This window comes from Oncorhynchus mykiss, chromosome 27, assembly GCF_057628025.1.
Source record: "Oncorhynchus mykiss isolate SJ-2025 chromosome 27, ASM5762802v1, whole genome shotgun sequence".
Classification (NCBI taxonomy): domain Eukaryota; kingdom Metazoa; phylum Chordata; class Actinopteri; order Salmoniformes; family Salmonidae; genus Oncorhynchus; species Oncorhynchus mykiss.
The window spans coordinates 36,111,885-36,138,054 of NC_143048.1; the positions used below are offsets into that span (position 1 = coordinate 36,111,885).

A 26,170-nucleotide genomic window follows, 5' to 3' on the forward strand; every position below is an offset into this window, starting at 1 on the left:
GTTGTCTTTGATAAAGACAGAGTTGTCTTTGATAAAGGCACAGAGTTGTATTTGATAAGGACACAGAGTTGTATTTGATAAGGACACAGAGTTGTCTTTGATAAAGACACAGAGTTGTATTTGATAAGGACACAGAGTCGTATTTGATAAAGACACACAGAGTTGTATTTGATAAAGACAGAGTTGTCTTTGATAAGGACACATAGTTGTATTTGATAAAGACACAGAGTTGTATTTGATAAGGACACAGAGTTGTCTTTGATAAGGACACAGAGTTGTCTTTGATAAAGACACAGAGTTGTATTTGATAAGGACACAGAGTTGTATTTGATAAAGACACAGAGTTGTATTTGATAAAGACACAGAGTTGTAATTGATAAAGACACAGAGTTGTATTTAATAAAGACACAGAGTTGTCTTTGATAAGGACACAGAGTTGTATTTGATAAGGACACAGAGTTGTCTTTGATAAAGACAGAGTTGTATTTGATAAGGACACAGAGTTGTCTTTGATAAGGACACAGAGTTGTATTTGATAAGGACACAGAGTTATCTTTGATAAGGACACAGAGTTGTATTTGATAAGGACACAGAGTTGTATTTGATAAGGACACAGAGTTGTCTTTGATAAGGACACAGAGTTGTCTTTGATAAGGACACAGAGTTGTCTTTGATAAGGACACAGAGTTGTCTTTGATAAAGACAGAGTTGTCTTTGATAAAGGCACAGAGTTGTCTTTGATAAGGACACAGAGTTGTATTTGATAAGGACACAGAGTTGTATTTGATAAAGACACAGAGTTGTATTTGATAAGGACACAGAGTTGTCTTTCATAAGGACACAGAGTTGTATTTGATAAGAACACAGAGTTGTATTTGATAAAGACACACAGAGTTGTATTTGATAAGGACACAGAGTTATCTTTGATAAGGACACAGAGTTGTCTTTGATAAGGACACAGAGTTGTATTTGATAAGGACACAGAGTTATCTTTGATAAGGACACAGAGTTGTATTTGATAAGGACACAGAGTTATCTTTGATAAGGACACAGAGTTGTCTTTGATAAGGACGCAGAGTTTTATTTGATAAGGACACAGAGTTGTATTTGATAAGGACACAGAGTTATCTTTGATAAGGACACAGAGTTGTCTTTGATAAGGACACAGAGTTTTATTTGATAAGGACACAGAGTTGTCTTTGATAAGGACACAGAGTTATCTTTGATAAGGACACAGAGTTGTCTTTGATAAGGACACAGAGTTTTATTTGATAAGGACACAGAGTTGTATTTGATAAGGACACAGAGTTATCTTTGATAAGGACACAGAGTTGTCTTTGATAAGGACACAGAGTTATCTTTGATAAGGACACAGAGTTGTCTTTGATAAAGACACAGAGTTGTATTTGATAAGGACACAGAGTTATCTTTGATAAAGACAGAGTTGTCTTTGATAAGGACACAGAGTTATCTTTGATAAGGACACAGAGTTGTATTTGATAAGGACACAGAGTTATCTTTGATATGGACACAGAGTTGTCTTTGATAAGGACACAGAGTTTTATTTGATAAGGACACAGAGTTGTATTTGATAAGGACACAGAGTTGTCTTTGATAAGGACACAGAGTTATCTTTGATAAGGACACAGAGTTGTCTTTGATAAGGACACAGAGTTGTATTTGATAAGGACACAGAGTTATCTTTGATAAGGACACAGAGTTGTCTTTGATAAGGACACAGAGTTTTATTTGATAAGGACACAGAGTTGTATTTGATAAGGACACAGAGTTGTCTTTGATAAGGACACAGAGTTGTCTTTGATAAGGACACAGAGTTGTCTTTGATAAGGACACAGAGTTATATTTGATAAGGACACAGAGTTGTCTTTGATAAGGACACAGAGTTTTATTTGATAAGGACACAGAGTTGTATTTGATAAGGACACAGAGTTGTCTTTGATAAGGACACAGAGTTGTCTTTGATAAGGACACAGAGTTGTATTTGATAAGGACACAGAGTTGTATTTGATAAAGGCACAGAGTTGTCTTTGATAAGGACACAGTTTTATTTGATAAGGACACAGAGTTGTCTTTGATAAGGACACAGAGTTGTATTTGATAAGGACACAGAGTTGTATTTGATAAGGACACAGAGTTGTATTTGATAAGGACACAGAGTTGTATTTGATAAAGGCACAGAGTTGTCTTTGATAAGGACACAGTTTTATTTGATAAGGACACAGAGTTGTCTTTGATAAGGACACAGAGTTGTATTTGATAAGGACACAGAGTTGTATTTGATAAGGACACAGAGTTGTATTTGATAAGGACACAGAGTTGTCTTTGATAAGGACACAGTTTTATTTGATAAGGACACAGAGTTGTCTTTGATAAGGACACAGAGTTGTCTTTGATAAGGACACAGAGTTGTATTTGATAAGGACACAGAGTTGTCTTTGATAAGGACACAGAGTTGTCTTTGATAAGGACACAGAGTTGTCTTTGATAAGGACACAGTTTTATTTGATAAGGACACAGAGTTGTATTTGATAAGGACACAGAGTTGTCTTTGATAAGGACACAGAGTTGTCTTTGATAAGGACACAGAGTTGTATTTGATAAAGACACACAGAGTTGTCTTTGATAAGGACACACAGAGTTGTCTTTGATAAGGACACAGAGTTGTCTTTGATAAGGACACAGTTTTATTTGATAAGGACACAGAGTTGTATTTGATAAGGACACAGAGTTGTCTTTGATAAGGACACAGAGTTGTCTTTGATAAGGACACAGAGTTGTCTTTGATAAGGACACAGTTTTATTTGATAAGGACACAGAGTTGTCTTTGATAAGGACACAGAGTTGTATTTGATAAGGACACAGAGTTGTCTTTGATAAGGACACAGAGTTGTCTTTGATAAGGACACAGAGTTGTATTTGATAAGGACACAGAGTTGTCTTTGATAAAAACACAGAGTTGTATTTGATAAGGACACAGAGTTGTCTTTGATAAGGACACAGAGTTTTATTTGATAAGGACACAGAGTTTTATTTGATAAGGACACAGAGTTGTCTTTGATAAAGACACAGAGTTGTATTTGATAAGGACACAGAGTTGTCTTTGATAAGGACACAGAGTTTTATTTGATAAGGACACAGAGTTGTATTTGATAAGGACACAGAGTTGTATTTGATAAGGACACAGAGTTGTCTTTGATAAGGACACAGAGTTGTCTTTGATAAGGACACAGAGTTGTCTTTGATAAGGACACAGAGTTGTCTTTGATAAGGACACAGAGTTTTATTTGATAAGGACACAGAGTTGTATTTGATAAGGACACATAGTTGTCTTTGATAAAGACACAGAGTTGTCTTTGATAAGGACACAGAGTTGTATTTGATAAGGACACAGAGTTGTATTTGATAAAGACACAGAGTTGTCTTTGATAAGGACACAGAGTTGTATTTGATAAGGACACATAGTTGTCTTTGATAAAGACAGAGTTGTCTTTGATAAAGGCACAGAGTTGTATTTGATAAGGACACAGAGTTGTATTTGATAAGGACACAGAGTTGTCTTTGATAAAGACACAGAGTTGTATTTGATAAGGACACAGAGTCGTATTTGATAAAGACACACAGAGTTGTATTTGATAAAGACAGAGTTGTCTTTGATAAGGACACATAGTTGTATTTGATAAAGACACAGAGTTGTATTTGATAAGGACACAGAGTTGTCTTTGATAAGGACACAGAGTTGTCTTTGATAAAGACACAGAGTTGTATTTGATAAGGACACAGAGTTGTATTTGATAAAGACACAGAGTTGTATTTGATAAAGACACAGAGTTGTAATTGATAAAGACACAGAGTTGTATTTAATAAAGACACAGAGTTGTCTTTGATAAGGACACAGAGTTGTATTTGATAAGGACACAGAGTTGTCTTTGATAAAGACAGAGTTGTATTTGATAAGGACACAGAGTTGTCTTTGATAAGGACACAGAGTTGTATTTGATAAGGACACAGAGTTATCTTTGATAAGGACACAGAGTTGTATTTGATAAGGACACAGAGTTGTATTTGATAAGGACACAGAGTTGTCTTTGATAAGGACACAGAGTTGTCTTTGATAAGGACACAGAGTTGTCTTTGATAAGGACACAGAGTTGTCTTTGATAAGGACACAGAGTTTTATTTGATAAGGACACAGAGTTGTATTTGATAAGGACACATAGTTGTCTTTGATAAAGACACAGAGTTGTCTTTGATAAGGACACAGAGTTGTATTTGATAAGGACACAGAGTTGTATTTGATAAAGACACAGAGTTGTCTTTGATAAGGACACAGAGTTGTATTTGATAAGGACACATAGTTGTCTTTGATAAAGACAGAGTTGTCTTTGATAAAGGCACAGAGTTGTATTTGATAAGGACACAGAGTTGTATTTGATAAGGACACAGAGTTGTCTTTGATAAAGACACAGAGTTGTATTTGATAAGGACACAGAGTCGTATTTGATAAAGACACACAGAGTTGTATTTGATAAAGACAGAGTTGTCTTTGATAAGGACACATAGTTGTATTTGATAAAGACACAGAGTTGTATTTGATAAGGACACAGAGTTGTCTTTGATAAGGACACAGAGTTGTCTTTGATAAAGACACAGAGTTGTATTTGATAAGGACACAGAGTTGTATTTGATAAAGACACAGAGTTGTATTTGATAAAGACACAGAGTTGTAATTGATAAAGACACAGAGTTGTATTTAATAAAGACACAGAGTTGTCTTTGATAAGGACACAGAGTTGTATTTGATAAGGACACAGAGTTGTCTTTGATAAAGACAGAGTTGTATTTGATAAGGACACAGAGTTGTCTTTGATAAGGACACAGAGTTGTATTTGATAAGGACACAGAGTTATCTTTGATAAGGACACAGAGTTGTATTTGATAAGGACACAGAGTTGTATTTGATAAGGACACAGAGTTGTCTTTGATAAGGACACAGAGTTGTCTTTGATAAGGACACAGAGTTGTCTTTGATAAGGACACAGAGTTGTCTTTGATAAAGACAGAGTTGTCTTTGATAAAGGCACAGAGTTGTCTTTGATAAGGACACAGAGTTGTATTTGATAAGGACACAGAGTTGTATTTGATAAAGACACAGAGTTGTATTTGATAAGGACACAGAGTTGTCTTTCATAAGGACACAGAGTTGTATTTGATAAGAACACAGAGTTGTATTTGATAAAGACACACAGAGTTGTATTTGATAAGGACACAGAGTTATCTTTGATAAGGACACAGAGTTGTCTTTGATAAGGACACAGAGTTGTATTTGATAAGGACACAGAGTTATCTTTGATAAGGACACAGAGTTGTCTTTGATAAGGACGCAGAGTTTTATTTGATAAGGACACAGAGTTGTATTTGATAAGGACACAGAGTTATCTTTGATAAGGACACAGAGTTGTCTTTGATAAGGACACAGAGTTTTATTTGATAAGGACACAGAGTTGTCTTTGATAAGGACACAGAGTTATCTTTGATAAGGACACAGAGTTGTCTTTGATAAGGACACAGAGTTTTATTTGATAAGGACACAGAGTTGTCTTTGATAAGGACACAGAGTTGTATTTGATAAGGACACATAGTTGTCTTTGATAAAGACAGAGTTGTCTTTGATAAAGGCACAAAGTTGTATTTGATAAAGACACACAGAGTTGTATTTGATAAAGACAGAGTTGTCTTTGATAAGGACACAGAGTTGTATTTGATAAAGACACAGAGTTGTATTTGATAAAGGCGCAGAGTTGTATTTGATAAAGACACAGACTTGTATTTGATAAAGGCACAGAGTTGTATTTGATAAGGACACAGAGTTGTCTTTGATAAGGACACAGAGTTGTTTTTGATAAGGACACAGAGTTGTATTTGATAAGGACACATAGTTGTCTTTGATAAAGACACAGAGTTGTCTTTGATAAGGACACAGAGTTGTATTTGATAAGGACACAGAGTTGTATTTGATAAAGACACAGAGTTGTCTTTGATAAGGACACAGAGTTGTATTTGATAAGGACACATAGTTGTCTTTGATAAAGACAGAGTTGTCTTTGATAAAGGCACAGAGTTGTATTTGATAAGGACACAGAGTTGTATTTGATAAGGACACAGAGTTGTCTTTGATAAAGACACAGAGTTGTATTTGATAAGGACACAGAGTCGTATTTGATAAAGACACACAGAGTTGTATTTGATAAAGACAGAGTTGTCTTTGATAAGGACACATAGTTGTATTTGATAAAGACACAGAGTTGTATTTGATAAGGACACAGAGTTGTCTTTGATAAGGACACAGAGTTGTCTTTGATAAAGACACAGAGTTGTATTTGATAAGGACACAGAGTTGTATTTGATAAAGACACAGAGTTGTATTTGATAAAGACACAGAGTTGTAATTGATAAAGACACAGAGTTGTATTTAATAAAGACACAGAGTTGTCTTTGATAAGGACACAGAGTTGTATTTGATAAGGACACAGAGTTGTCTTTGATAAAGACAGAGTTGTATTTGATAAGGACACAGAGTTGTCTTTGATAAGGACACAGAGTTGTATTTGATAAGGACACAGAGTTATCTTTGATAAGGACACAGAGTTGTATTTGATAAGGACACAGAGTTGTATTTGATAAGGACACAGAGTTGTCTTTGATAAGGACACAGAGTTGTCTTTGATAAGGACACAGAGTTGTCTTTGATAAGGACACAGAGTTGTCTTTGATAAAGACAGAGTTGTCTTTGATAAAGGCACAGAGTTGTCTTTGATAAGGACACAGAGTTGTATTTGATAAGGACACAGAGTTGTATTTGATAAAGACACAGAGTTGTATTTGATAAGGACACAGAGTTGTCTTTCATAAGGACACAGAGTTGTATTTGATAAGAACACAGAGTTGTATTTGATAAAGACACACAGAGTTGTATTTGATAAGGACACAGAGTTATCTTTGATAAGGACACAGAGTTGTCTTTGATAAGGACACAGAGTTGTATTTGATAAGGACACAGAGTTATCTTTGATAAGGACACAGAGTTGTATTTGATAAGGACACAGAGTTATCTTTGATAAGGACACAGAGTTGTCTTTGATAAGGACGCAGAGTTTTATTTGATAAGGACACAGAGTTGTATTTGATAAGGACACAGAGTTATCTTTGATAAGGACACAGAGTTGTCTTTGATAAGGACACAGAGTTTTATTTGATAAGGACACAGAGTTGTCTTTGATAAGGACACAGAGTTATCTTTGATAAGGACACAGAGTTGTCTTTGATAAGGACACAGAGTTTTATTTGATAAGGACACAGAGTTGTATTTGATAAGGACACAGAGTTATCTTTGATAAGGACACAGAGTTGTCTTTGATAAGGACACAGAGTTATCTTTGATAAGGACACAGAGTTGTCTTTGATAAAGACACAGAGTTGTATTTGATAAGGACACAGAGTTATCTTTGATAAAGACAGAGTTGTCTTTGATAAGGACACAGAGTTATCTTTGATAAGGACACAGAGTTGTATTTGATAAGGACACAGAGTTATCTTTGATATGGACACAGAGTTGTCTTTGATAAGGACACAGAGTTTTATTTGATAAGGACACAGAGTTGTATTTGATAAGGACACAGAGTTGTCTTTGATAAGGACACAGAGTTATCTTTGATAAGGACACAGAGTTGTCTTTGATAAGGACACAGAGTTGTATTTGATAAGGACACAGAGTTATCTTTGATAAGGACACAGAGTTGTCTTTGATAAGGACACAGAGTTTTATTTGATAAGGACACAGAGTTGTATTTGATAAGGACACAGAGTTGTCTTTGATAAGGACACAGAGTTGTCTTTGATAAGGACACAGAGTTGTCTTTGATAAGGACACAGAGTTATATTTGATAAGGACACAGAGTTGTCTTTGATAAGGACACAGAGTTTTATTTGATAAGGACACAGAGTTGTATTTGATAAGGACACAGAGTTGTCTTTGATAAGGACACAGAGTTGTCTTTGATAAGGACACAGAGTTGTATTTGATAAGGACACAGAGTTGTATTTGATAAAGGCACAGAGTTGTCTTTGATAAGGACACAGTTTTATTTGATAAGGACACAGAGTTGTCTTTGATAAGGACACAGAGTTGTATTTGATAAGGACACAGAGTTGTATTTGATAAGGACACAGAGTTGTATTTGATAAGGACACAGAGTTGTATTTGATAAAGGCACAGAGTTGTCTTTGATAAGGACACAGTTTTATTTGATAAGGACACAGAGTTGTCTTTGATAAGGACACAGAGTTGTATTTGATAAGGACACAGAGTTGTATTTGATAAGGACACAGAGTTGTATTTGATAAGGACACAGAGTTGTCTTTGATAAGGACACAGTTTTATTTGATAAGGACACAGAGTTGTCTTTGATAAGGACACAGAGTTGTCTTTGATAAGGACACAGAGTTGTATTTGATAAGGACACAGAGTTGTCTTTGATAAGGACACAGAGTTGTCTTTGATAAGGACACAGAGTTGTCTTTGATAAGGACACAGTTTTATTTGATAAGGACACAGAGTTGTATTTGATAAGGACACAGAGTTGTCTTTGATAAGGACACAGAGTTGTCTTTGATAAGGACACAGAGTTGTATTTGATAAAGACACACAGAGTTGTCTTTGATAAGGACACACAGAGTTGTCTTTGATAAGGACACAGAGTTGTCTTTGATAAGGACACAGTTTTATTTGATAAGGACACAGAGTTGTATTTGATAAGGACACAGAGTTGTCTTTGATAAGGACACAGAGTTGTCTTTGATAAGGACACAGAGTTGTCTTTGATAAGGACACAGTTTTATTTGATAAGGACACAGAGTTGTCTTTGATAAGGACACAGAGTTGTATTTGATAAGGACACAGAGTTGTCTTTGATAAGGACACAGAGTTGTCTTTGATAAGGACACAGAGTTGTATTTGATAAGGACACAGAGTTGTCTTTGATAAAAACACAGAGTTGTATTTGATAAGGACACAGAGTTGTCTTTGATAAGGACACAGAGTTTTATTTGATAAGGACACAGAGTTTTATTTGATAAGGACACAGAGTTGTCTTTGATAAAGACACAGAGTTGTATTTGATAAGGACACAGAGTTGTCTTTGATAAGGACACAGAGTTTTATTTGATAAGGACACAGAGTTGTATTTGATAAGGACACAGAGTTGTATTTGATAAGGACACAGAGTTGTCTTTGATAAGGACACAGAGTTGTCTTTGATAAGGACACAGAGTTGTCTTTGATAAGGACACAGAGTTGTCTTTGATAAGGACACAGAGTTTTATTTGATAAGGACACAGAGTTGTCTTTGATAAGGACACAGAGTTATCTTTGATAAGGACACAGAGTTTTATTTGATAAGGACACAGAGTTGTCTTTGATAAGGACACAGAGTTGTATTTGATAAGGACACAGAGTTGTCTTTGATAAGGACACAGAGTTTTATTTGATAAGGACACAGAGTTGTCTTTGATAAGGACACAGAGTTGTATTTGATAAGGACACAGAGTTGTCTTTGATAAGGACACAGAGTTTTATTTGATAAGGACACAGAGTTGTCTTTGATAAGGACACAGAGTTGTATTTGATAAGGACACAGAGTTTTATTTGATAAGGACACAGAGTTGTCTTTGATAAGGACACAGAGTTGTATTTGATAAGGACACAGAGTTGTCTTTGATAAGGACACAGAGTTGTATTTGATAAGGACACAGAGTTGTCTTTGATAAGGACACAGAGTTGTATTTGATAAGGACACAGAGTTTTATTTGATAAGGACACAGAGTTGTCTTTGATAAGGACACAGAGTTTTATTTGATAAGGACACAGAGTTTTATTTGATAAGGACACAGAGTTGTATTTGATAAGGACACAGAGTTGTATTTGATAAGGACACAGAGTTGTCTTTGATAAGGACACAGAGTTGTATTTGATAAGGACACAGAGTTGTCTTTGATAAGGACACAGAGTTGTATTTGATAAGGACACAGAGTTTTATTTGATAAGGACACAGAGTTGTCTTTGATAAGGACACAGAGTTGTATTTGATAAGGACACAGAGTTTTATTTGATAAGGACACAGAGTTGTCTTTGATAAGGACACAGAGTTGTATTTGATAAGGACACAGAGTTGTATTTGATAAGGACACAGAGTTGTCTTTGATAAGGACACAGAGTTGTCTTTGATAAGGACACAGAGTTGTATTTGATAAGGACACAGAGTTTTATTTGATAAGGACACAGAGTTGTCTTTGATAAGGACACAGAGTTGTATTTGATAAGGACACAGAGTTTTATTTGATAAGGACACAGAGTTGTCTTTGATAAGGACACAGAGTTGTCTTTGATAAGGACACAGAGTTGTATTTGATAAGGACACAGAGTTGTCTTTGATAAGGACACAGAGTTGTATTTGATAAGGACACAGAGTTGTCTTTGATAAGGACACAGAGTTGTCTTTGATAAGGACACAGAGTTTTATTTGATAAGTGTTGCACTCTTTTTTTTTGTTATTCTTGTTGTGCTGTTTAAGGTAGGTGCACTTGATTCAGAAGCTCTGCACACTGGGTAGGCAAAGTGTTCCGTTTTAGAACCATTTCATTTGTTTGACAAGACAAACTCCACCTACTCTGTGGAAGGGGAGATCTGTGGCTAAATTGAGTGTGCCTACTGCGCTGGCCAATCAGATAGCTCAAATCACCTTGCCTACAGCTTCCACGACCTTGGCCACATACTAGCCTATGTAAGATTTCCTAACTTTTAAAACTTTGACCAGAGAGAGAATGTCAAAGGAACACAGCAAAGAGCTGCTGTTTATGAGTGAGTTCATGTTTAAGTTTTTATTCTGCACTATTATAAAACATGGTTCTCCCTACTCGCACTGCAGCTGCAATGAATGAGTATCCAAGTGTATCGATAGCCCTGCATTTCTATTATTATTTGGAGCTCGTCGTGTCTATTTTAATATTGAGGAATATTTAACTTCCTCTGGTCACAGGAACGACATGAATTTGTGCCTGAGGCAGATGCGGTGCGACTCGAGTTTCACCATCAGGTGGAAGACGGTGCCCCTCTCTCTGGTCAGTCTCACTGGAGGAATGGAAGAACAGAGCAGGGAACATGAGATGCGGACTAGAGGTCGACCGACTATGATTTTTCAACACCGATACCGATTATTGGAGGACCAAAAAAGTCCATACCAATTAATCGGACGATTTATAAAATAAAATAAAAAATGTTAAAAAAGAATTGTAATAATGACAGTTACAACCATGTGTAGTTAACTAGTGATTATGATTGATTGTTTTTTATAAGATAAGTTTAATGCTAGCTAGCAACTTACCTTGGCTTACTGCATTTGCGTAACAGGCAGTCTCCTTGTGGAGTGCAACGAGAGAGAGGCAGGTCGTTATTGCGTTGGACTAGTTAACTGTAAGCATGCAAGAATGGATCCCCCGAGCTGACAAGGTGAAAATCTGTCATTCTGCCCCTGAACAAGGCAGTTAATCCACCGTTCCTAGGGCGTCATTGAAAATAAGAATTTGTTCTTAACTGACTTGCCTAGTTAAATAAAGGTATAAAAAAGAAATTAAATTGACATCGGTGCCCAAAAATACCTATTTCCGATTGTTTTGAAAACTTGAAATCGCCCCTAATTAATCGTCTATTCCGATGAATCGGTCGACCTCTAATCCAGACCCTTTGCTGCTCTCTCCCTCCCTCCGCTGAGACTAATGCTGTGTTCAAAACAAGGGCCAGATGTGTTCAAAATTTAGCAGCGTGAGTGAAGGGGGCTTTGTTGCGAAATAGGAAGCCAATTATAGATTTAATTTTGGATTGGAGATGCTTAATATGAGTCTGGAAGTAGAGTTTACAGTCTAACCAGACACCTAGGTATTTGTAGTTGTCCACATATTCTAAGTCAGAACCTTCTAGAGTAGTGATGCTAGTCTGGCGATCTGTTGAAAAGTATGCATTTAGTTTTACTAGCGTTTAAGAGCAGTTGGAGGCCACGGAAGGAGTGTTGTATGGCATTGAAGCTCCCCGCGATTTGCACATTTTCAGGAACCAATACACACAGTTAGGAAAGCAAAGGCTAGCTTTTTCAAACAGAAATTTGCATCCTGTAGCTTTGACTCCAAAAGGTTTGGGACACTAAAGTCCATGGAGAATAAAAGCACCTCCTCCCAGCTGCCCACTGCACTGAGGCTAGGAAACACTGTCACTCCCAATTAATCCATGATAATCGAGAATTTCAATAAGCATTTCTCTACGCCTGGCCATGCTTTCCTCCTGGCTACCCCAACCTCGGCCAACAGCTCCGCACCCCCCGCAGCTACTTTCCCAAGCCTCCCCAGTGTCACGCCTGCTCCCACTCTTCCCCCCCTGGTGCCCTCAAATATATTAGACTCACCTGGACTCACTCATCACCTGTTTATTACCTCCCCAATATTTGTCAGTTCCCTACTCTGTTCCCCACTGCTGCATTGATTGTAATTTGTCTTTGTTCCCCCTGTGCTGATGTTGTTCCTGTCTCGTTCTATGTCCGTTCCATATTAAATGTTTGACTCACCGTACCTGCTTCGCCTCTCCAGTGTCATCCCTTGACACCCAGCTTCTCCTTCACCTAAATCCAGATAGCAGATGTTCTGAAAGAGCTGCAAAACCTGGACCCGTACAAATCAGATGGGCTAGACAACCTGGACCCGTACAAATCAGATGGGCTAGACAACCTGGACCCGTACAAATCAGATGGGCAAGACAACCTGGACCCGTACAAATCAGATGGGCTAGACAACCTGGACCCGTACAAATCAGATGGGCTAGACAACATGGACCCTCTATTTATAAAATGATCCGCCGCCATTGTTGCTTCCCCTATTACTAGTCTGTTCAACCTCTCTTTCGTATCGTCCGAGATTCCTAAACATTGGAAAGCTGTCGCGGTCAACCCCCTCTTCAAAGAGGGTGACACTCTAGACCCAAACTGTTACAGACCTATATCCATCCTGCCCTGCCTTTCCAAAGTCTTCGAAAGCCAAGTTAACAAACAGATCACTGACCTTTTCAAATCCCACTGTACCTTCTCCGCTGTGCAATCCGGTTTCTGAGCTGGTCAATGGTGCACCTCAGCCACGCTCAAGGTCCTAAACAATGTCATAAACACTAGCAATAAAAGACAGTACTGTGCAGCCGTCTTCAACGACCTGGCCAAGGCTTTCGACTCTATCAATCACCGTATTCTTATCAGCAGACTCAACGGCCTTGGATTCCCAAATGAATACCTCGCCTGGTTCACCAACTACTTCTCAGATAGAGTTCAGTGTGCCAAATCGGAGGGCCTGTTGTCCGGACATTTGGCAGTCTCTATGGGGGTACCACAGAGTTCAATTCTCGGGTGACTCTTTTCTCTGTATATATCAACGATGTCGCTCTTGCTGTGGGTGATTCCTTGATCCACCTCTACGCAGACAACACCATTTTGTATACATCTGGCCCTTCTTTGGACACTGTGTTAAGATGGTGAGGAAATTACTTTTAACGAACAACCAGACATCCTCTACTGACGGGATGAGGTCAATATCGTTCCAGGATACCCGGGCCAGGTCAATTAGAAAGGCCTATACTCGCAGAACTGCTTTAGGGAGCGTTTGACAGTGATGAGGGGTGGTCTTTTGACTGCAGACCCATAACGGATTCAGGCAATGAATCAGTGATATTTGAGATCCTGATTTAAAACAGCAGAGGTGTTTGGGTGGCAAGTTGGTCCGGATAATATCTTTGAGGGTGCCCATGTTTATGGATTTAGGGTTGTACCTGGTGGGTTCCTTGATAATTTGTGTGAGATTGAGGGCGTCTAGCTTAGATTGTAGGATGGCCGGGGTGTTAATACTTAAGGTATAGGAGGCAGCATTTTCACTTTTGGATAAATAGCGTGCCCAATTTCAACTTCCTGCTACTCATGCCAAGAATATAAGATATGCATAATATTAATAGATTTGGATAGAAAACACTATGAAGTTTCTAAAACTGTTTGAATCATGTTTGTGAGTATAACAGAACTTATGTAGCAGGCAAAACCCCGAGGACTAACCGTTCAGATGTTGTTTTTTTTTGAGGTCTCTGTCTGTTCAGTATCTCTCATTGGGAAACAATATTTCTTAGACACTTGTTTTCAGTTCCTACCGCTTCCACTGGATGTCACCAATCTTTGGAATTTGGTTGAGGTTATTCCTTTGTGCAATGAAGAAGTACGACCATCTAGGAAATGGGTAACACCGTTGAGAGTTGCGCAAGACTTGAAAAGTAGAGTTAGTTTCCTCTCGTCCTCTATTGAAAACAGATTGACCCGTCTTCAATTTGATCGATTATTAACGTTTAAAGATACCTAAAGTTGTATTACAAAAGTAGTTTGAAATGTTTTGGCAAAGTTTACAGGCAACTTTTGAAATATTTTGTAGTGACCTTGCGCAATTTGGAAGCTGTTTTTTTCTGGATCAAACGCGCCAAATAAATGGACATTTTGGATATACAGTGGGGAGAAGAAGTATTTGATACACTGATGATTTTGCAGGTTTTCCTACTTACAAAGTATGTAGAGGTCTGTCATTTTTTTAATCATAGGTACACTCCAACTGTGAGAGACGGAATCTAAAACAAAAATCCAGAAAATCACAATGTATGATTTTGACGTAATTAATCTGCATTTTATTGCATGACATAAATATTTGATCACCTACCAACCAGTAAGAATTCCGGCTCTCACAGACCTGTTAGTTTTTCTTTAAGAATCCCTCCTGTTCTCCACTCATTACCCGTATTAACTGCACCTGTTTGAACTTGTTACCTGTATAACCTGTCCACACACTCAATCAAACAGACTCCAACCTCTCCACAATGGCCAAGACCAGAGAGCTGTGTAAGGACATCAGGGATAAAATTGTAGACCTGCACAAGGCTGGGATGGGCTTCAGGACAATAGGCAAGCAGCTTGGTGAGAAGGCAACAACTGTTGGCGCAATTATTAGAAAATGGAAGAAGTTCAAGATGACCATCAATCACCCTCGGTCTGGGGCTCCATGCAAGATCTCACCTCGTGGGGCATCAATGATCATGAGGAAGGTGAGGGATCAGCCCAGAACTACACGGCAGGACCTGGTCAATGACCTGAAGAGAGCTGGGACCACAGTCTCAAAGAAAACCATTAGTAACACACTACGCCGTCATGGATTAAAATCCTGCAGCGTACGCAAGGTCCCCCTGCTCAAGCCAGCGCATGTCCAGGCCTGTCTGAAGTTTGCCAATGACCATCTGAATGATCCAGAGGAGGAATGGGAGAAGGTCATGTGGTCTGATGAGACAAAAATAGAGCTTTTTGGTCTAAACTCCACTCGCCGTGTTTGGAGGAGGAAGAAGGATGAGTACAACCCCAAGAACACCATCCCAACCGTGAAGCATTGAGGTGGAAACATCATTCTTTGGGGATGCTTTTCTGCAAAGGGGACATGACGACTGCACCGTATTGAGGGGAGGATGGATGGGGCCATGTATCGCAAGATCTTGGCCACAACCTCCTTCCCTCAGTAAGAGCATTGAAGATGGGCCGTGGCTGGGTCTTCCAGCATGACAACGACCTGAAACAGACAGCCAGGGCAACTAAGGAGTGGCTCCATAAGAAGCATCTCAAGGTCCTGGAGTGGCCTAGCCAGTCTCCAGACCTGAACCCAATAGATAATCTTTGGAGGGAGCTGAAAGTCCGTATTGCCCAGCGACAGCCCCGAAACCTGAAGGATCTGGAGAAGGTCTGTATGGAGGAGTGGGCCAAAATCCCTACTGCAGTGTGTGCAAACCTGGTCAAGAACTACAGGAAACATATGATCTCTGTAATTGCAAACAAAGGTTTCTGTACCAAATATTAAGTTCTGCTTTTCTGATGTATCAAATACTTATGTCATGCAATAAAATGCTAATTAATTACTTTATCATACAATGTGATTTTCTGGATTTTTGTTTTAGATTCCCTCTCTCACATTTGAAGTGTACCTATGACAAAAATTACAGACCTCTACATGCTTTGTAAGTAGGAAAACCTGCAAAATTGGCAGTGTATCAAATACTTGTTCTCCCCACTGTATATGGACGGAATTAATCGAATAAAAGGACCAGTTGTGATGGTATGGGACATATTAGAGTGTCAAAGGTAAGGAATGTTTTATATTTTATTTCTGTGTTTTGTGTAGCGCCTGCAGGGTTGAAATATGTTACCCTCTTTGTTTACTGCTGTGCTATCATCAGATGATAGCTTCTTATGCTTTCACCGAAAAGCCTTTTTAAAATCTGACATGTTGGCTGGATTCACAACGAGTGTAGCTTTAATTAAGTATCTTACATGTGTGATTTAATGAAAGTTAGATTTTTATATCATTTTATTTGAATTTGCGCGCGCTGCATTTTTCCTGGCTTTTGGCCAGGTGAGACGCAAGCGTCCCCTATAACATAAGAAGTTAAGCATATCCCAGTTTAGGTCACCTAGCAGAACGAACTCTGAAGATAGATGGGCGGCAATCAATTCACATATTGTGTCCAGGGCACAGCTGGGAGCTGAGGGGGGTCTATAACAGGCGACAACAGTGAGAGATTAATTTTTAAAATTAGAGGCTCGAACTGTTTGGGCATAGACCTGAAAAGTATGACAGAACTTTGCAGGCTCTCTCTGCAGTAGATTTCAACTCCTCTCCCTTTGTCAGTTCTATCTTGACAGAAAATGTTGTAGTTGGGGATGGAAATCTCTGCATTTTTGGTGGCCTTCCTAAGCCAATATGCTGTGATAATTTATTAGGCCTACTTCACAAACATCATTCCTAATTTAACATTTTTTTAAGTTATGTTTTAAACAATTCTGAGCGATAGATCTCGGCTTGCTTTTTGACTGCGAAAGTGACCTTGACTCAAAAGGTTGATGACCAGTGCTCTACATGTTATATACAGGTAGAGTACTCTACATACGTGCATAAGTGCATTTACGTGTGTGTATTAGTGGTTGTGTGTGTGATTGTTTGTGTGTCAATTAATTCATACTTGTATGTGTTTGAATATGAATATGAGTGTGTGTTCTGTTAAGTGTGAGGGTAGTTTTCCGAGACACAGTCGCTTGGATTTTCTGAGTGTTCCTGGTATTCCTGTCGTCTCCATGGAGATGTCCATTAATGTGTCAGCCATGTGACTCCTCCCACTCTGCCTGCCACAACCACAGAAAACACCTGGTCACATCCTCCCACAATACACACTGCGACTGTACAGTATACAGTGCATTCGGAAAGTATTCAAACCCCTTGACTTTATCCACATTTTGTTATGTTACAGCCTTATTCTATATTGATTGAAATATTTGTATCCCTCATCAAACTACACACAATAACCCATAATGACAAAGCAAAAATATGTTTTTAGAAATGTTTGCAAGTACATAGGTATTCAGACCCTTTACTCAGCACTTTGTTGAAGTGCCTTTGGCAGTGATTACAGCCTTGAGTCTTCTTGGGTATGACGCTACAAGCTTGGCACACCTGTATTTGGGGAGTTTCCCCCATTCTTCTCTGCAGATCCTCTCAAGCTTTGTCAGGTTGGATGGGGAGCGTCGCTGCACAGCTATTTTTAGGTCTCTCCAGAGATTTTTGATCGGGTTCAAGTTCAGGCTCTGACTGGGCCACTGAAGGACATTCAGAGACTGAGCCCGAAGCCACTCCTGCGTTGTCTTGGCTGTGTGCTTAGGGTCATTGTCCTGTTGGAAGATGAATCTTCACCCAGGTCTGAGGTCCTGAGCGCTCTGGAGAAGGTTTTCATCAAGGATCTCTCTGTACTTTGCTCCGTTCATCTTTCCCTCGATCCCGACTAGTCTCCCAGTCCCTGCCACTGAAAAACATCCCTGCAACATGATGCTGCCACCACCATGCTTCACCGTAGGGATGGTGCCAGGTTTCATCCATACGTGACGTTTGGCATTCAGGCCAAAGAGTTCAATCTTGGTTTCATCAGACCAGCGATTCTTGTTTCTCATGTTCTGAAAGTCTTTAGGTGCCTTTTGGCAAACTCCAAGCGGGCTGTCATGTGCCTTTTACTGAGGAAGGGCTTCTGTCTGGCCACTCTACCATAAAGGCCTGATTGGTGGAGTGCTGCAACTATGTCCTTCTAGAAGGTTATCCCATCTCCACATAGGAACTCTTGAGCTCTGTTAGAGTGACCATCGGGTTCTTTGTCAGCTCTCTGACCAAGGCCCTTCTCCCCCGATTGTTCAGTTTTGCCGGGTAGCCTGCTCTAGGAAGAGTCTCATGGTGGTTTGACACAATCCTGTCTCGGAGCTCTACGGACAATTCCTTCAACCTTGTGGCTTGGTTTTTGCTTTGACATGCACTGTCAACTGTGTAACCTTATGTAGACAGGTGTGTGCCTTTCCAAATCATGTCCAATCAATTTAATTCCCCGCAGGTGGACTCCAATCAAGTTGTAGAAACATCTCAAGGATGATCAATGGAAACAGGATGCACCTGAGCTCAATTTAGAATCTCATAGCAAATGGTCTGAATATTTATGTAAATAAGGGATTTCTTTTTTTTTATATATAAACTTTTAATAAACTTTGCTTTGTCATTATGGGGTATTGTGTGTAGATTGAGAAAAACAAATCTAATCTAATTTTAGAATAAGGCGTAACAAGATGTGGGAAAAGTCCAGGGTTCTGAATACTTTCCGAATGCACTGTCTGTGTGTGTGTATCTACTTTCCGTAACTAAGTGTGTGTGCAGTACTCTGTCTCTCTCTAGACTATATGTATGTAATGTGTGTATTAGATTTTTGTAGACTATATGTAGGTATTGTGTGTGTTATCTCTCTGTAGACTATATATAGGTAGTGCGTGTTTGTGTTCGATCTCTGTAGACTGTATGTAGGGTGTGTGTGTGTGTTATTTCTCTGTAGATGTAGGTTGTGTGCGTTATGCAGAACTAGGAGAGGGTTCTATAAATAAATCAGGCTGCAGTGGGCTCACAGGCGGAATAATCTATCTGACACCGGGGAGAGAGGGAGAGAACCAGAGAGTGCGTGCGAGAGAGGATGCTAGGAGTGTGCAAAGCTGTCATTAAGGCAAAGGGTGGCTACTTTGAAGAATCTCAAATATAAAATATATTTTGATTTGTTTAACACATTTTTGGATACTGCATGATTCCATATGTGTTATTTCATAGTTTGGTGTCTTCGCTATTATTCTACAATGTAGAAAATTGTTTTAAAAAATCCAGAAAAAACGTGGAATGAGTAGGTGTATCCAAATACTTTATTGTTTAGATATTTTCTTCTTGGGCAAGAATGTTTTTCATACATCCTGGTAATCTACCAGAGCAACCAAAGACTACACTACAGATACAGTATCAGACAAACCTGACCTTTTCAGTCAGCTGAGAGCCAGAGAGATGTTTTCCATCCTCACCACATCTTCATTTAATCCTGTATTGTCTATAGGCTACAGTTGGATTTATTGCCGCAGGGCCAGCGTTCTCTTGATCTGGTGTGTATGGGAGAATGGGTGACGACATCTCATTTGTAGCCTAGATGATGTTGGAATGTGCAGCACTACATCCTCATTGTCAAGGAGATTAGGGTCTTCAAACAACTGGAGGTCGTGTTTGGACTACAACATCCTCTTAACGTTTCTGAATAGTCCTTCTATGCTTGTGTTTATAGAGTTTGACCAAAATAATGGAAATGCCATGCATGCGCCCCTCCGTGGGGGATAGATCCAGAATCTCCTAAATCACTAACATGTATTGACTCACGAGGTTGAATACTTCAAGATATATGACTGTTTTTTTATATGTTTGAATGTTTCTTCCACATTGACAGAGTATTTTGTGTAGATCGTTGACAGAAAAATGACAATTATATACATCAAGTGTGAATACTTTGTGAGCGCACTGTATTTCCCACGGTCTGCATTCCATTGACCTCTTTATCACATTAATAACCTCTGTCTCTCCCCCCTCTCTACCTCTCTCTCTCTCTACCTCTCCCTGTCTTCCCCCTGCCTCTCCCCCCCTCTCTCTCTCAACCTCTTTCTCTCTCAACCTCTCTCTCTCTCTCCGTCTTCTCCCCCTCTCTCTACCTCTCTATCCCTTTGTCGATCTCTGTCTTCTCCTCCCCTCTTTCTCTCTCTCTCTACCTCTCTTGCCCTGTCTTCTCCCCCCCTCTCATGTGCTCCATCTCTCTCTCACCCTGTCTTCTCTCCCCCCTCTCACGCGCTCCATCTCTCTCTCTGACCCTGTCTTCTCTCCACCCCTCTCACACGCTCCATCTCTCTCTCACCCTGTCTTCTCTCCCCCCCTCTCATGCGCTCCATCTCTCTCTCTCACCCTGTCTTCTCTCCCCCCCTATCACGCGCTCCATCTCTCTCTCTCACCCTGTCTTCTCTCCCCCCTCTCACACGCTCCATCTCTCTCTCACCCTGTCTTCTCTCCCCCCCTCTCATGCGCTCCATCTCTCTCTCTCACCCTGTCTTCTCTCCCCCCCTATCACGCGCTCCATCTCTCTCTCTCACCCTGTCTTCTCTCCCCCCTCTCACGCGCTCCATCTCTCTCTCTCACCCCCCCTCTCACGCGCTCCATCTCTCTCACCCTGTCTTCTCTCCCCCCCTCTCACGCTCTCCATCTCTCTCTCTCACCCTGTCTTCTCCCCCCCTCTCACGCGCTCCATCTCTCTCTCACCCTGTCTTCTCTCTCCCCCCTCTCACGCGCTCCATCTCTCTCTCTCACCCTGTCTTCTCTCCCCCCCTCTCACGCGCTCCATCTCTCTCTCTCACCCTGTCTTCTCCCCCCCCTCTCACGCGCTCCATCTCTCTCTCTCACCCTGTCTTCTCTCTCCCCCTCTCACGTGCTCCATCTCTCTCTCTCTCACCCTGTCTTCTCTCTCCCCCCTCTCACGCGCTCCATCTCTCTCTCTCACCCTGTCTTCTCCCCCCCTCTCACGCGCTCCATCTCTCTCTCACCCTGTCTTCTCCCCCACTTCTCACGCGCTCCATCTCTCTCTCTCACCCTGTCTTCTCCCCCCCCCTCTTGCGCACTCCATCTCTCTCTCTCACCCTGTCTTCTCCCTCCCCCTCTCGCGCGCTCCATCTTTCTCTCACCCTGCCCCCCCCCCCCCCCCCCTCGCGTGCTCCATCTCTCTCTCTCACCCTGTCTCCCCCCCCCCTCTCGCGCGCTCCATCTCTCTCTCTCACCCTGTCTTCTGCCCCTCCCTGTCTCGATCTCTCTCTTTTTCTCTCTGTCTTTACCAGGTGATGGAGGTGAAGGGTCAGATGATTCATGTCCCAGAATCCTCTACGCTGATGTTCCTGGGTTCCCCCCGGGTGGACAAGCTGGAGGAGCTGATGGGCAGGGGCCTCTACCTGTCAGACATCCCCATCCACGACGCCACGCGTGATGTCATACTGGTGGGACAGCAGGCCAAGGCACAGGACGGCCTCAAGAACAGGATGGACAAACTCAAGGTACAGTCACACACACACGTGCACACACACACAGTCACACACACATACACGTGTGCTCATACTTATTATTCTGTCATATAAATATTCAGCCGTGGACTCATCCGTCTTCAGAAGAAGAGGACAGGCGTCTGTCACTAAACCTTTCCTCCATCATCCACATTCTACTATATCCCTCTGCTCTTCCCCAGGCCACTCTAGAAAAGACACACCAAGCTCTAGAAGAGGAGAAGAGGAGGACAGTAGACCTTCTCTACTCCATTTTTCCTGGTGACGTGGCCCAGAAGCTGTGGCAGGGGGAGTCTGTCCCCGCCAGGAAGTTTGATGATGTCACCATGTTGTTTTCTGACATCGTGGGCTTCACTGCAGTGTGTGCCCAGTGTACCCCCATGCAGGTCATCAGCATGCTCAACGAGCTCTACACACGCTTCGACTACCAGTGTGGAATACTGGATGTGTATAAGGTAGGAACACACACCTGTTTGCACATGCACATCCTGTGCACTCAGTGCATGCGTGTCAGGGTTGGGGTCGATTCTGAATTGAGTTGTGAATTGTTCTTTAATTCCAATTAAATTATTTGAAAAATTTGCAATTCAAATATTTTATTTGAATTTAATTTTAAATGGCCACACCCCACAGGAAGCAGAATCTCAATTGAATTTGAATTAAAATAATTATAATTTAATTCAATGAAATTGAAATGCATTATTTATTCCACACATTACCAGAGCAATATTTATTTTGACTTCATGCATGGTCTTGACTTCATGCATGCATCTTTAAAACTCATTCTCTTTAACAATTTTAAATAATTACAGTGGTCTGGAAATATTGAAAGATCATGTCGGTTGTCCATAATAATTCATAATTCCCTTAATGTTTTGAAATATCAGAATAAATGTGTTTTTTCCCCATAATGCATTAGATCAAACACTGCAGTATGGAAGGGAACAATCTAACATCTCATGACAAAGAAGAATACTGTTTGACATCTTTCAGTTATAATAAAATGTACATTTCATATGGTATGTGTATTGTTTGCCTTAATAAGTGGCATATCCTTTTTATAAAATATTTGTCAAATTAATGAACTTTCATGTTTCACATCTCAGTTGATTCAAATTATATTCAAATTCTTCTTCCTGTGGGGTGTGGCCAATTCAAAGTTATTGTTCACAATTGACTCCAACCCTGTTGTGTCATTGTTGTGTCATCTGTCCACATAGGAGAGGTTTAGTGCAATTTTTTTTTTTTTAACTAGGCAAGTCAGTTAAGAACAAATTCTTATTTTCAATGACGGCCTACGAACAGTGGTGCTGCCGTGGGTAAATACAGGGATCAATCAAGTTGTTTTAAATCAGAAACGTGTGTGTGCGTGTGCGAATGTGGAAAAACACACTGATTAATGGCCAATGGTGCTTAACATGAGTGTGTCAGTACTGGCTACATGACAGAGTGGCATTACAGCAAGGCCCAGTGGGTCCATTAACAACCATCACTCCCTCTATCCATCCATTAACAACCATCACTCCCTCTATCCATCCATTAACAACCATCACTCCCTCTATCCATCCATTAACAACCATCACTCCCTCTATCTGTCCATTAACAACCATCACTCCCTCTATCTGTCCATTAACAACCATCACTCCCTCTATCCGTCCATTAACAACCATCACTCCCTCTATCTGTCCATTAACAACCATCACTCCCTCTATGCGTCCATTAATCAACCATCACTCCCTCTATCCGTCCATTAACAACCATCACTCCCTCTATTCGTCCATTAACAACCATCACTCCCTCTATGCGTCCATTAACAACCATCACTCCCTCTATGCGTCCATTAACAACCATCACTCCCTCTATCCGTCCATTAACAACCATCACTCCCTCTATCTGTCCATTAACAACCATCACTCCCTCTATCCGTCCATTAACAACCATCACTCCCTCTATCCGTCCATTAACAACCATCACTCCCTCTATGCGTCCCTTCCCTTCCTCTCGCCTCACCCTTCCCTTCCTCTCTCCTCACCCTTCCACTTTTTTACTTGACTCTTCCCCTTCTCTCTTTTTACTGCCATTTTCTCTCGTCTCCACTTTCACCTCTCTCCCCTCTCTCTTTTCCTGCTCCATGTGAGTAGAGAGGAGAGAGAGAGAACCATACAGTGCCTTGCGAAAGTATTCGGCCCCCTTGAACTTTGCGACCTTTTGCCACATTTCAGGCTTCAAACATAAAGATATAAAACTGTATTTTTTTGTGAAGAATAAACAACAAGTGGGACACAATCATGAAGTGGAACGACATTTATTGGATATTTCAAACTTTTTTAACAAATCAAAAACTGAAAAATTGGGCGTGCAAAATTATTCAGCCCCCTTAAGTTAATACTTTGTAGCGCCACCTTTTGCTGCGATTACAGCTGTAAGTCGCTTGGGGTATGTCTCTATCAGTTTTGCACATCGAGAGACTGAAATGTTTTCCCATTCCTCCTTGCAAAACAGCTCGAGCTCAGTGAGGTTGGATGGAGAGCATTTGTGAACAGCAGTTTTCAGTTCTTTCCACAGATTCTCAATTGGATTCAGGTCTGGACTTTGACTTGGCCATTCTAACACCTGGATATGTTTATTTTTGAACCATTCCATTGTAGATTTTGCTTTATGTTTTGGATCATTGTCTTGTTGGAAGACAAATCTCCGTCCCAGTCTCAGGTCTTTTGCAGACTCCATCAGGTTTTCTTCCAGAATGGTCCTGTATTTGGCTCCATCCATCTTCCCATCAATTTTAACCATCTTCCCTGTCCCTGCTGAAGAAAAGCAGGCCCAAACCATGATGCTGCCACCACCATGTTTGACAGTGGGGATGGTGTGTTCAGCTGTGTTGCTTTTACGCCAAACATAACGTTTTGCATTGTTGCCAAAAAGTTACATTTTGGTTTCATCTGACCAGAGTACCTTCTTCCACATGTTTGGTGTGTCTCCCAGGTGGCTTGTGGCAAACTTTAAACAACACTTTTTATGGATATTTTTAAGAAATGGCTTTCTTCTTGCCACTCTTCCATAAAGGCCAGATTTGTGCAAAATACGACTGATTGTTGTCCTATGGACAGAGTCTCCCACCTCAGCTGTAGATCTCTGCAGTTCATCCAGAGTGATCATGGGCCTCTTGGCTGCATCTCTGATCAGTCTTCTCCTTGTATGAGCTGAAAGTTTAGAGGGACGGCCAGGTCTTGGTAGATTTGCAGTGGTCTGATACTCCTTCCATTTCAATATTATCGCTTGCACAGTGCTCCTTGGGATGTTTAAAGCTTGGGAAATCTTTTTGTATCCAAATCCGGCCTTAAACTTCTTCACAACAGTATCTCGGACCTGCCTGGGGTGTTCCTTGTTCTTCATGATGCTCTCTGCGCTTTTAACAGACCTCTGAGACTATCACAGTGCAGATGCATTTATACGGAGACTTGATTACACACAGGTGGATTGTATTTATCATCATTAGTCATTTAGGTCAACATTGTATCATTCAGAGATCCTCACTGAACTTCTGGAGAGAGTTTGCTGCACTGAAAGTAAAGGGGCTGAATAATTTTGCACGCCCAATTTTTCAGTTTTTGATTTGTTAAAAAAGTTTGAAATATCCAATAAATGTCGTTCCACTTCATGATTGTGTCCCACTGAAATGCCTGAAATGTGGCAAAAGGTCGCAAAGTTCAAGGGGGCCGAATATTTTCGCAAGGCACTGTATGTTCCCATTGTCATGGTTACTCTGGATAGATGACTGAGACTGGATGAAAATGAGAGTTGTGTTTCTTGTTGTCAGGTACAGCTTTTGCGGGTTGGGGGGGGGGTTTAAAACTTGTTTTATCATTTTTTATTCTGAAAATATCTCTCCTCCAATCCCAATGTAGATTGAGACTATAGGCGACGCCTACTGTGTTGCGGGCGGGCTCCACCAGAAGATTGACAGCCATGCCAAGCCAATCGCACTCATGGCCCTGAAGATGATGGAGCTGTCAGAGGAGGTGTTAACGCCGGACAGCAAATCCATCAAGGTGAGTCTTTGCTTGGCACGGGGAGGGGGGCACTTTCTCCCTCACTCTCTTTTTCTGTCTTATTTTCTCTCTCCCTTTTCCCTCCCCCTCTCTCTTTCTCTCTTTCTCCCTCCCTTTCTTTCTCTCCCTTTTCACCCTCCTCGTTATCTGTCTCTCTTCTCATTCAAATGTAAATGTGGTTTACACCTATAATTGAAAGCATCTGTAAGCTGATCATTCCGGTGCTGTGTTGTGCTATTGTGTTGTGCTTGCTGTTTTGTGCGGTGTTGTTATGTGCTAGCTGTTTTGTGCGGTCTTGTTATGTGCTAGCTGTTTTGTGCGGTCTTGTTATGTGCTAGCTGTTTTGTGCAGTGTTGTTATGTGCTAGCTGTTTTGTGCAGTGTTGTTATGTGCTAGCTGTTTTGTGCGGTCTTGTTATGTGCTAGCTGTGTTGTGCGGTCTTGTTATGTGCTAGCTGTTTTGTGCGGT

At 40.6% G+C, this 26,170-nt stretch overlaps 1 protein-coding gene across 1 annotated transcript in view; it reads left to right on the forward strand.

Annotated features, from left to right (window-relative positions):
• gucy1a2 (guanylate cyclase 1 soluble subunit alpha 2) overlaps positions 1-26,170 on the forward strand; it is a 105,290-nt gene that overhangs the window by 45,635 nt on the left and 33,485 nt on the right. Inside the window, exons 5-7 of the mRNA XM_036965275.2 lie at positions 21,435-21,647; positions 21,836-22,108; positions 25,559-25,702. Of these exons, the coding sequence (XP_036821170.1) occupies positions 21,435-21,647; positions 21,836-22,108; positions 25,559-25,702 (630 nt within the window). The remainder of the gene's footprint in view (positions 1-21,434; positions 21,648-21,835; positions 22,109-25,558; positions 25,703-26,170) is intronic.